Consider the following 12369-nt stretch of genomic DNA (forward strand, 5'->3'; position numbering starts at 1 on the left):
CACAGGTGTGTGAAGGTTACTTTGCTTTAAAACAATAGATGTAGACCTCACCTGAACTTGACGGACCACGTTTGCCAGACGTTTACTGCAAGCGTCTTCATTCTTCACAGATTCGTTTGCTACTCCGTCAGCAATTATGAGGAAGAGTTTGGGTAGGTTGGAGTTGTCTGGTCCAAGGAGAATAGGGTTGTTACTGAATAAAGTAGAAACAAGATTATAGTTCAAAGAACAGCATCATTTCAAGATGTCAGATCTGCATGACCTCAGTGGAGAGAATGGTGTTGTACCTTTCAATTAGGTCACATAGGAAGTCAAATGTGTGGACAGCCTCCTCTTTATCTTCATTGAGGGGTAGCCAGCTGATCCAGTGGGGGAGAATTTCATTGACATTTGCACACTCTGGCCTGAACCTCATGACCTTTCCAACGGCAGAGATGCAATTTTCTGTGGCGTTGACATTCTCTTTTGAGTGTGAATCTGCTGCCTGAATGACTCGGACCAACAAGGGAATGGCCTCTGCAGTCGGAGAGACAAACATTTGTCTTGTATAACTCATGGTCGATTTCCAGAAGTACCAAAATGCAAACCTAACCCTATGCACAGGTTTTAAAGATCATTTGCAATTTCAAAATACAGGAGGTCATCTCGTTATGCTGGGCTGGGGATGTGAGAGTAGACTAGTTAGACTCAGACTAGTTAGAGCAAAAATTTGTCATCATGGCTGGGGAAGGAACACTCCGTGCTGTACAGCGGAACATCAATATAACTAAGTAATTAGGGTTATCCATTCAAGCGGATTGTACAATGCACTGAATCACTTCCTGTATGAAACGCTTTTGTACCTTTTTTGTGGCCTAAAAGGGCTAGTACAGTACAAACATTCTCAAGATAATCTTGAAATGTTTGTAAAAAAATGTATATTTTACTCAAACATACCATAGGGCTGTGCTTAGTTCTGGTGAGATTGTTGACCTACAGTCCTCATGGGTGAGTAGTTTTCATGAGCTTTGAGGAACTAGCATGCATAATAGTTCCACATCAATTGCCACTTAACAGCTTGACAAAAATAAACAAAAACTTACTGTACCAAAATTGGCAAGTTTCCGAATCCAGACACTTTTGTATTTCTCTTAGAGCTAACGCCATGCTGCTCTCTGCGCAGCTCGCTAGGCACCATAAACAAATAGAACAACCTTCACCGTCAACTGGAAATGTGCTACAATGAACATGGCCACCTCGTATGGTCAAGAGAGACATCTTATGGATTGGATCTAGTTGTACTGTATATCTATGACCCAGAAATATTCTGCCTGTATTGCTCCATAGCACCAGTAAACGACGGAAGTAATTCTAGAACTAACGGACTCCCAACTGCTATTTAAGTCACAAATAAAAACTATTAATGGACATTGTTCAGTTCTGACGATCTGTTTTATTAATTTTCCATTGTATTGGGGTCAGTTATAAAGGTTCCACTGTACTTGCCATTTTGTTATTTCTAGCCGAGTGTAGGGACTTTGAATGTTGAGACTAAGACAGGAAAAGCTCAGGAGTTTGTTGACATGATAAGGAGAAATGCTTAGAATGTGCATCCAAGAGCAGGTGGAAAGGTGGCAAGTCTATAAGTTGGGGGCAAGGTTTAAATTATTTTACTACAGAGTAGCTGGAAAGAGATGGCGTAGGGGTTATTTTAAAAGGAAGATTTGTCAAAGAATGTCTTAGGTGGAAAAAAAATAGATCGAGTGATGAAGCAGAAACTTAAAATTGTGGCTAATTTGATTAGCGGCTATGGCCCACAAGTAGAATGTAGAAAGGTGAAATAGAAATTCTGGAAGGAACTAGATGAAGTAGTTCTGAGCATCCCAGACAGAGAGAGTTGTGATTGGGGTAGATTGTAATGGATATGTTGGTGAAGGAAACAGAAGCGAAGAAGTAGTGATGGGTGCGGCCTCTTAAAAAGAGGTGAGACCAGCTCTCAATGGACATGAGGAGTCTGGACTACTACAGCCAATGTGATCAGAGAGACAGGTGGGAGGGCACTTGGTCTATCTTCTGGTCGGAAAGGGGAGAAGGAGACTTGGTGGTGGAACCCCAAAATACAGGAAGTCATACAAGGAAAGAGGTTAGCAAAGAATTGGAACACAGGACTGAGGAAAGGCGAACGGTGTTAGAATAAATATACGTACATTATCTCGTACTTACGCATAGCATTGCAAAGCAATTATTCAGCAGTATAACGTTGTTTGGATCATGTGGGGGAGCAGAAAGCAAGACCCCCGCAAATGAAAGCTGATGAAATCAGGAATTGTGCCCCTATCTTGTCACAATGGAGCAGTTTGCATTGACTGTTGTTGTGATGGTAATCCTGTTGCTGCTGTGTGATTACCTGACCTTTGGAATGAGCAATGACTGTGGAAACAGGTGATGTAATCACCTTGATATAAAAAGAGAAGACTCAAAAGTGTGCTTTCTGAATGGTAGGAGATTGCTAAGAGAGCACTTCTCCTGGGCACACCTAGCACGGCACACCTAATAGTGGTTATGCGCACTATAGGTGTGCCAGAAGAATTTAAGTTAGAGGTGGGACTGCATCAGAGATCAACTCTGAGCCCCTCCCTGTTTTCTGTACTAATGGAAAGGCTGAAAGATGAGGTTAGACTGGAATCCCCTTGGGCCATGATGTTCGGAGATGACATCATCTGCAGTGAAAGCAGGGAGCAGGTGGAGGAACAATAAGACTGAGGCATGCACCGGAAAGGAGAGGAATGAAGATAAAAAAACAGAATATATGTGCGTGAATGAGAGGGGTGAAGGGGGAAGAGTGAGGCTACAAGGAGAATAGATAGCGAGTTCAAATACTTGGGGGTAAACAATCCAGAGCAATGGTGAGTGTGGTAAAAAAGCGAAGAAACGGGTCCAAGCAGGTTAAAACGGCTGGCGGAAGGCCCCTGGTGTGTTATGTGACAGGAGAGTCTCTGCTAGGATGAAGGACAAAGTTTATAAAACAGTGCGGCCATGATGTACGGATTAGAGACTGTGGCACTGAAGAAACAGGAAGCAGAACTGAAGATGGCAGAAATGAAGATGTTGAGGTTCTCACTGGGAATGAGCAGGTTGGATAGGATTCGAAATGAGGTCATTAGAGGGACAGCCAAAGTTGGATGTTTTGGAGACAAAGTTCGAGAGAGCAGACTTTGATGATTTGGACATATCCAGAGGAGAGAGAATGAATAAATTAAATGGGTGATGGGGATGTAGCTCCCAGGCAAAAGACCAAGAGTGCAACCAAAGGGAGGTTGATGGATGTTGTTGTGGGGAAAGACATGAGGGCAGTGGGTGTTAGAGAGGAAGATGCAGGGGATAGGAACACATGAGTTCAGACGCAAAAGCAGATATACATCCATTTTTGTTGTTTCTGTAGGTTCTTTGATATATATATATATTAAAAATCCAGGAATCTACAGAAAACAACACAAATGGATATATCTGCTTTTGCATCTGAACTCTTCACATTGAAAAAGATGATTTACTGTGGCGATACCTCATGGGACAAGCCCAAAGGAAAAGATAGCCTAGATCAGTGGTTCTGAAATTTTTACACCAAACACCATGTTAAAAACAAAAGAACAAAAAACGTTGCTCCCCACGTACTACTATAATAGACAAAATCCAGTTGCATAGTCTTAAGTATTCAAAAGTTATAAGGATAAAAATTCATTTCATAAAGTGAGTCATAGACTATACACAGACTTTGAAAAAAATATTGAAATGTATTGCAAATAAAATTTCACCTAAAAAGTTTAAAAACAAATCTCTTCCAGATTATTTTTTTAGTACAATTGAGTTACTTGGGTTGGTCATAGACTATACACAGACTTTGAAAAAAAGATTGAAATGTATTGCAAATAAAATTTCACCTAAAAAGTTTAAAAACAAATCTCTTCCAGATTATTTTTTTAGTACAATTGAGTTACTTGGGTTGTGTCAGTTTAGGTAAGTGATCACAGCACTATCAAACGTGTTCTGTACCATGCCTTTTTACATTGAATCCCACGTTTGAATGTTGGACACAAGTTTGTATTGGTCTACTTGGTCCAAGTAGTTCTAACCACGTTTTATATAACAGTGTACCAGCTATGTAAAAATCAAATTATATGCAGGTTGGTAAATTGTTGGTACGTCTGCTAGTACCTGTGCAAAACGGGCGGTAGTTCTCTCCTCCATATTGCGCCATGACACCAACACCATAGGCAGCTGCCTGCCGAACTTCAGGGCTGGAATCACATAGAGACTGCAACATCGGCTGCAGGAAGTACTCTGCGTAGTTGAAAGACGATGGGCTGCAGTGCTCCACCACATCGTCAAAAATACACAGTCCCCATTGCCTGTCAGCCCACGGCCTGTTTGGACACTTAATGACAAAATATAGTCAGTTAATTGAAGCAACGCACCACAAAAAAGTGTGTTATTGGTGCGCCATATCGACAAATACTCACTATGAGCTGGACAATGAGCTGGAGGAGCTGTTCAAACCAAGGGAGCACCTTCTCTTTGTAACAACTGAAAACAGAATGCAGGACGTCCGACACCTTGGTCAGTATGTACACGTCATTCTCGTCCTGAGACATGAGAGGGGATCAATTAGGTGTGCATTCAGCCCCACCAAGTTCCATGTACGTATGATTGGCATTTACCTCATCTTGCAAGGTTTCCTCCACCTGCTCATCATAATCTTCATCTTGTCTCTTAGCTGTAAAGGATAAGTGTTCTGTCAATTATTGAACACCTTTTAGGAGCAGAATGATAGCGACGCTACAAATCTCAACTTGAATCCTTACCCTGCCTCAGCTCTTGGTTTTTAAAATGTTCCTCCAGTTTGGTTTTCAAAATGCCACCCAACTCCTCAAAATGCTCGTTGTTCAGACAGCCATCTCCCATTAGCTCAATGCACTAGGAGACGAACAGCCAGAGACTATTAGACTACACTTGAACTTTGGTCTATTGAGTGAACTAGTACACATTTAAAGATTGTTGAAATTTTCACACTGGTTTACAAGCGGCACATATTACACATCTTGTGCTGCCCATGCCTTAGCTGGACACTGGTGGTACACTCTCATACAACTACCATACATGCCCTCTACCTACTAAACAGTTGTTTAAAATTACTACGGTGCTTTGTTAGCATATCTATCGAATTTTGGATAACATCATCACCTCCAAAAGTATTGAAACGTCAATTATATTAATAATAAATTAATGTTAATTTTATTGAAGGTTACTTGTCTTTGTTGTACACTGAAGACATTTGGATTTCAGATGAAAAGATAGATGTTTAGAATTCCAGATTTTATTTTATGGTATACACATATTTAGATGTGTTAACTAAGGATTGAGCACAGTTTGTTTGAACCCACCCGCTTTTCAAAGTGGGCAATGGTATTGGAACGAGACTGATGGATGTTGCTAGTTTCTCAGGTGTTGGCATTTGTATCGTGCTTGTTTTGGGCCTTAAATTTCACCTGTAAAAACTGCATTTTCTGTCGCGCAAACAAAGACCAAAGCTGTCTATGGGAGAAAAGCAAAGTATTTTGAAGATGAGAGAGGGGGGCAGTACAACAATTTGGAATGCCCTGAAAAAGAAAATCTGTTGTTTTGAGTAACAGACAAGCAGCTTGGCCAAGGGTATCAACAGTGGCTGACAAACAGTGTAAGGGCTGTGAAGAAACACCAAAAGACAACGGTCAGTGACATCACTGCAAACCTCTACAGGGCAGGGATAAAGATATCACAATCTACTGCACAAAAAAAGACAGAAAATAATGATACAGGCCATACAACAATATGAAAACCACCCAGCAGCAAAAAAAATGAAAAAAATTTAAAAAAAAAAAAAATTGGGAGACCCGATTGGATCTTGCAAACAAGCACAGAGATGAACTTTATAGACTGATGAGACAAAGGTTAACCTCAACCAAAGTATTCCGAAGTCTACAAAACCATTGGGTCTGGAAATTCACAGAAAAATGCATCTAAACTAATCACAAGTGGCTCCAACATGGCAGGGTCAATAACTGGAACTGAAGTGAAATCCGTTTTGAATGAAGTTTGGTATACATGCTGTGGCGACCCTCTAACGGGACAAGCCGAAAGAAAAAGAAGATACATGATCTCTGTCGATCTGAGTAATAAGATACAACTTTCGATAATCATTCCTAGATTTATATATTACAAATAATTTCAAAATGGACCACTTTTTTTAATTGCAGTGCATTTTGGGGAATGACGTCAAATGGGGTTGTGCCCAGGGTGCAGATGCAGCGGTGAACACTGCTCGGCAATTTCAGCTCAAGCCAGAGTGTGGTCAGGAATATAAGGAGAGTGGATATCAAATGAGGATGAAAATGAAGTTGGTCATTTTTACTGTGGAATTTGTAGCTGCTGTTTGCTGATGACTGAGAAACTATTGTAAAGTGTTTCATTTCAGTCGCTGCCCTTGCTATCCATGTTTTGCCCAATGGTATAAATGTAATCAGTAATATTGTAAAGCTCTATCCATACCTATTTTTCATTACTAATGCAGTGTCCACTAGTAATGGTTTGTTTACATGTGGCTGATCATGGTACACGTAGTCAGTGTCTCCTGTCTTTTGCATCTAACCTCCATCGGAGTTTACTTTTAAACCAACAGACCATGCATTTTATCTCCTGAAGTGGAGAATGGAGGCGAAAACCACCAGAAACAATGAACTACTGAAAGAGGGTGGAGTAAAGCCCGGGAAAAGAATTTCAAATACACAGTCTGGCGAAGTCAATGGATCACAGACTTGATGCAGTTATTCCAAGGAGAGTTACTCACCATTTATTAAATGTTATACAATTAATCTAATAATGTCTGTTCCAGTGGACAGCTTCCAAATAAAAGGTTCTGTCAAGTTGTTTAACCCAAATAAAAATAATGAACTTGTCTCATTCATGTTTTGCTCTGAAACTCAACTGCCTTCAGTATTCAACAGAAACAAAGGAATTGACCTTGGCTCCATAAAGGTTGGGAATCACTGCTCTAGTCAGCTCATGTATTCTAAGTAGTCAGGTCAGACGAACATAATATCTTAATTAAATTACTTTGCACGCAACACTTTCAAGCATCATTCAACATAATACCAGGATGTTTATGTGCAACCATTAGTGATAACACTAGCTTGCTAGGCTACAAAACGTTTTTGGTTGTCTGTTTTCAAGTTATATTGTATTAAAAGTAGATCATACATCAAGCAATTCGAGTTAAAGTCTTGAGCACCATTGAGCACCAACACAGTTTTCTCAGTTTCTTTAAACATGACAAGAGCCATTGTCGTCACCGTGGTAACAAGTACGTTTGGGTTGACAAGATAAAGCCCAGTGATCATAGAAGATGGGATTGGATTTTATTGTAGTAGTCTGAGAATAGTGCAATCGTTGAAGACTAAATTTCTTTTACTCTGGTACATGTTTTACGTGGTGTCCCTCCACACTGCTTTTTTTTTTTTTTTTAATAACTATTGGCGGTCATATTTACAGTGCTACATCAAAAGACAGCTAAAAAAACCTAACTTTTGAAGTCGGACATACTGTACGAACCAATGAGGAATAAATCTCTTGTGGGGCTGATCAATGTCATTGATCAGATCAGCAAATTATGATGAAGTCAATCGGCATAAAATGGTAATAGATACCGATCAAATCGGTGCAGAGTCTAGTTAGAAGTACTTTAACAAGCATTTATGACGACAGCTTGGGCGAGGGGGGAACACTTTTAGCCATTCACCAATCTTAACACTGCATAGTCATGAAGGGGGATTGGGGGGGGGGGGGGCAGAATAGAGACTGACTAGCGAAACAGCATCTCTTGAAGTGAGATAGCTCAGGGACATTACCTTGGCAAAAGAATGCATAATTTCCGACAGGACATCAGAGTCTGGTTCTGTGCCAATAGCCTTGATGAGGGCGTCGCACATAAAGAGCCACATTTGGGTGAGGTACTCTGGTCCCCGCACCCGAGCGCACTCTAACAGTAGGGGCATGGATTCCGCGGCCGCCACTCGCACACGTGATAGTTAAGGATATTTGGAGAGCATTTCTGTTCCTGGCTGTTAGAATTTAAAGTGCGATAGTTTTGAGAACACTGGCAAAATATTCAACCAATGCTAATTCTGGTTAACACCAAGGATATCATCGTGGAAGTAGAACTTGAGTAAAGGAACCATCAGCTTCACCACTTGCTCAGTGTACTCTACAAAACCTTCCTTCAGCTCTTTGGCATAACACACCTGAAATACAAACAATATCTTACCAATAGCAACATTTTAGATGTCTTGATGTTGTACAGTGACTTGCAAAAGTATTTACACCACTGAACTTTCATGCATCATAACAACCTCTACATAGATGAATTTTATTTATCATACAAAAATGCACAGGACAGTTTTCAAAAATGAAAAGGGAGGTGGTGTGAAAGTAATTTGGCCCTCATGTAGATTGTCCCACCAGACTTGTCTCTGTAGCGCATGTCCATTTGTCGTAGGCCTATTGGATGCTTCTCTGATTAACACTATTGTCCAGTCTGTCAGTTTAAGTGGACAACTATTTTTGTTTAGGCTTGCAAAAGTGACATACACTGGATTTCCAACTGATAATTTGAAGTGTTAATGAGCGCTTTAAATTTGTCCACATTTGTATCCCTAACCGCTGACAATTAACTAGTTAGAATTGATTACAACACTCTGGGGGTCATCATACACCAGCTGTATTTATACATTGTCTAAAATGAGTGACTTGACCTTTTTGTTTAAAGATAAAAAGGTTTTTACTTTGACTTGCAAGGCTAAACTTGAGAAGCAAGGGGTGTGTGGCAGTAGCAGGTTTCACATTAAATAATAGGTAGCCATTACAGAGTCCATATCCAATCTTTCCAATTTTATTTATTTTTTTAAATTAAACTACAAAAAATATTTTTAAACAAAATACAAATAATCTTAGTAAATCTAATTGACCTAAAACTGGAAAATAAATAATGTCACACAATCAGGGGAAATTACCATGTGCATACAATGGTTTCTTACGTGTGTGTGTGTGGTCCAATGCATGCATGTAGCTCCAAAATTTGTATTAAATATAGAACATCATCACGATAAAACAATTTGTTTTTCACATATTAGGAAGAATATATTCCTGTGAGTGTTATATTCCCTGTATATCTGTGTTACTAAGGTGTTTGTATAACCTTTTTTGATTTGGAGGTAAATCTAACCCAAGCTCAAATGCTAAGTCTGACTAGCCCATAACTGGAGTTAACATTAGCATTAAGTTTTGGATTTCTAAAAAAATCATGTCATCATCCATCCATTTTCTTAGCCTCTTATCCTGTTATGGGTCACAGGAGTACTGGAGCCTATCCAAGCTGTCAACTGGCAGGAGTCAGGGTACACCCTGAACTGGTTGTCAGCCAATCACAGGTACAGGCAGACAACAGACAGAGAAAAAAGACAGACAAGTCTGTCTGTCTGTCTCATTAAGACAGACAACAGTTTCAATCACAATCACACCAAGGGGCAATTTAGAGTCTCCAATTAATGCATGTTTTTGGAATGTGGGAGGAAACCGGAATGCCCGGAGAAAACCCACTCAGGCACAAGGAGAACATGCAAAGACGGGGCCGGGATTGAACCCTGGTCCTCAGAACTGTGAGGCCAACACTTAACAGCTACGCCACCGTAACGCCCATTAGTGTCTACCTGAAGTCGTGTTGTTGGATCCTTCCTCCACTGAAAAGCTTTACACAATTTGGTACATGTTTGGTGTGGGGGTAGAATGGCAGAGGCCACCCATTTCAAGCTTGTCCGTGCCTTGAGGTAGGTTGAACCTCAAGGAACAGCAGCAAGGATCCAACAGTGATACAAAATCATAAACGTGCTGCACCCTAACAAGTTAGAATTTATACTGGTACTTTGGCCAAGACACTCTTGTTCGTCTGCATGAATGCAGCTTTGTTTGCAAAGGATTAAGACATTATTATTAAGACTAAGACACCTTGTATTTCTTGAAAATTAGACTGCTAATAAGTTTCATTAAAAGATGTCTGTTATGTTTACATTTGAGAATATTTTTTCTGCCTGTGGATTATTTTGTCACTTTGCAACATTTAAAATTTCGGAATAAAAAGATTTTCACATACAGGCACAGAAATTGACCAATATTTGTTGGCTTGATTACATTTTAGACCAGTTAACCAGTTTAAGTTCTCTTCTGTTATGTTTCTATGACTATAATTTACAATATACTGCCAATTGTCATATTGAGAAAAAAAACAGTTTTGGGGGGGGGGACTGGAGAGATTAATTGCATTTTAATTCATCTTAATGGGAAAATTGGTTTCAAGATGAGCATTCTAAGAACAGAGTATGTGACATAAAATTAAACGTCTCAAGGCACCACGGTACAGTACCGTCATTACATCATACTCTGGTAGACCTATTTTTATTTGATTTTAGAAACATGTTGTCTTAGTCCATTACACGGAAAAAAAAACCTATACATTTTTACTTGTGGCTGTTAAGTGACAAAATGATTACTTTTGCAAGCCACTGTTACAGAGCAGAAGTTTACCAGCATCTGGCAAGCAGTGGACTTCTCCTCCAGGCCGGCGGTCTTGATGCCGAAACTCTGCTGGTCTCCAAGGTTGACAAACTCCCAGCCGTCATCCTCTGATATGTTCTCCATATCTTGAGCTACAACAAACAAATTTTTGTACAGACTTAACATATAAGCTAAGTGTGTGTGTGCGCGCGTGTGTGTGTGTGTGTGGGGGGGGGTCAATTTACTGTCAAGGAGCGCTATAAGCTAAGTGTACGGGGGGCAACTTACTGTCAAGGAGCGCCACCTCAGGTTTAATGGAGGCAGTCTTCAATAAGGGACCCATTACCACTGGTAGGTACTGCTGAAACTCTTTCCCCAGGATCTTGCACATCCTAGCCCAGGCTGAGATCATGTATGAGATCTTTATATGTAGGATGGGAAGAAAAAACAAAAAGGTTGTCAACCTACAAACACCTTGAAACTCTTTCAAATACCAGCAAGCCTTCTCACCTGTGGATCATCGTCATCCAAGTCATTGAAGTCAGTCTGAGTTTTGAGAAGCAGCTGCATGACAGCATAGGCATCTGGCATGAACTAACAGGACAGAATGAAAAGGTGGATTTAGACAACAAATGAGGAAATATGCAACCACTGTCCCCAATCGCACTTTATATACCTTCTCCTTCCCAACAGCTAGACCAATGAGGCTGATGCATTCGATCGTCTTGCCCCGAAGTAGGCGTAGCTCCTTCTGCACAGCGATTTCCACAATGTGTTTAAGTGAGGGCATGAACAAGTCGTAGTATGGCACAAACTTCTCCTCCGCGGTGTCCGCCACAGACGCAATGGAGGTCACAACCTGCTCCAGGACCAGTTTGGTGCCCTTCTGGAATAACTAGGGAAGAGGATGCAAAAAAATGAAGCACTTTAATGCAAACAGTGGCTAAAAGATTTTTGTAAGAAGCCTACCTCTTGCAACTTTGCTACCATGATCACATGAAGGTGCTGCACCAAGCTTTCCAGATAAGGTATGAGCAGAGATTTGGGACAGTCTTCTGTGAAATTGATGAGAGCAGCAGCGGCATGTGCCTGCACTCGGGGGTTACTCTGGTCATCCATGGTCTGAAGCAGTGCAGAGATCACCTGGACATGGAGAGCAAGGTATTAGTCCATAAATGCAATCTTTGAACTGGCTCACTTTCAGTTCAAATTACCTTATCATGAAACTTCTTTTGGAATGTTGGTGCAAAATCTGTGGCCATTTGTCCAATAGCATTGCAGGCAGCGTACCGCACCCTTGGATGCTGAGGAATGATGTTTCAGTGAGCTTGCCCTAGTGAATAAGCAGCATCATTAAAAAATAAGAGCGTACTTACTGGGTCTGCGCAAAAGTGCAGTACAGAGATGACAGTCTCATTTAGGATGGCCTCCATCTGCTGGTGGCAGCCTTCGCCAATGGCTGATAGCGCCATCAGCCCAGCATGACGGTACTTCCAGTCAGCTAAAAAACAAACACTGGCTTTACTTGAGCTTCAGAGATTTTCAAGGCAATTTATCTACAAGCAACTAAAAAGGGGCAGTAAATTTCTCTAAATTTCAGTTTGTAGATTGAATACTCATTTATTTTGGAATGATGTAATTGCTGGAAACCAGTCAGAAGCAGAGAACTGTGGTTGAATTTCTTGCTTTGGAAGGGGAACCACAATATCTACATTTATTTTTTTTTTTTCCCCAAATGCATCCATTTTCTTCCAA

The 12369-nt window shown here is 40.6% G+C and overlaps 2 protein-coding genes across 2 annotated transcripts in view; one reads left to right on the forward strand and one right to left on the reverse strand.

Moving 5' to 3' along the window:
* Window positions 1-7813, forward strand: part of atg13 (ATG13 autophagy related 13 homolog (S. cerevisiae)) — a 41636-nt gene extending 33823 nt beyond the window's left edge. Inside the window, exon 17 of the mRNA XM_061804919.1 lies at window positions 6692-7813. Coding sequence (XP_061660903.1) covers window positions 6692-6712 — 21 coding nt within the window. The 3' untranslated portion in view covers window positions 6713-7813. The remainder of the gene's footprint in view (window positions 1-6691) is intronic.
* Window positions 1-12369, reverse strand: part of kpnb3 (karyopherin (importin) beta 3) — a 35926-nt gene that overhangs the window by 1372 nt on the left and 22185 nt on the right. The window contains exons 11-25 of the mRNA XM_061804840.1: window positions 11991-12115; window positions 11829-11918; window positions 11584-11757; window positions 11291-11509; window positions 11125-11208; window positions 10903-11035; window positions 10645-10766; window positions 8213-8309; window positions 7917-8089; window positions 4839-4950; window positions 4695-4750; window positions 4497-4619; window positions 4192-4411; window positions 288-516; window positions 52-193 (exon numbers count right to left, since the gene is read on the reverse strand). Coding sequence (XP_061660824.1) covers window positions 52-193; window positions 288-516; window positions 4192-4411; window positions 4497-4619; window positions 4695-4750; window positions 4839-4950; window positions 7917-8089; window positions 8213-8309; window positions 10645-10766; window positions 10903-11035; window positions 11125-11208; window positions 11291-11509; window positions 11584-11757; window positions 11829-11918; window positions 11991-12115 — 2099 coding nt within the window. The remainder of the gene's footprint in view (window positions 1-51; window positions 194-287; window positions 517-4191; window positions 4412-4496; window positions 4620-4694; window positions 4751-4838; window positions 4951-7916; window positions 8090-8212; window positions 8310-10644; window positions 10767-10902; window positions 11036-11124; window positions 11209-11290; window positions 11510-11583; window positions 11758-11828; window positions 11919-11990; window positions 12116-12369) is intronic.

Source organism: Syngnathoides biaculeatus, chromosome 2 (assembly GCF_019802595.1).
Source record: "Syngnathoides biaculeatus isolate LvHL_M chromosome 2, ASM1980259v1, whole genome shotgun sequence".
NCBI lineage: Eukaryota > Metazoa > Chordata > Actinopteri > Syngnathiformes > Syngnathidae > Syngnathoides > Syngnathoides biaculeatus.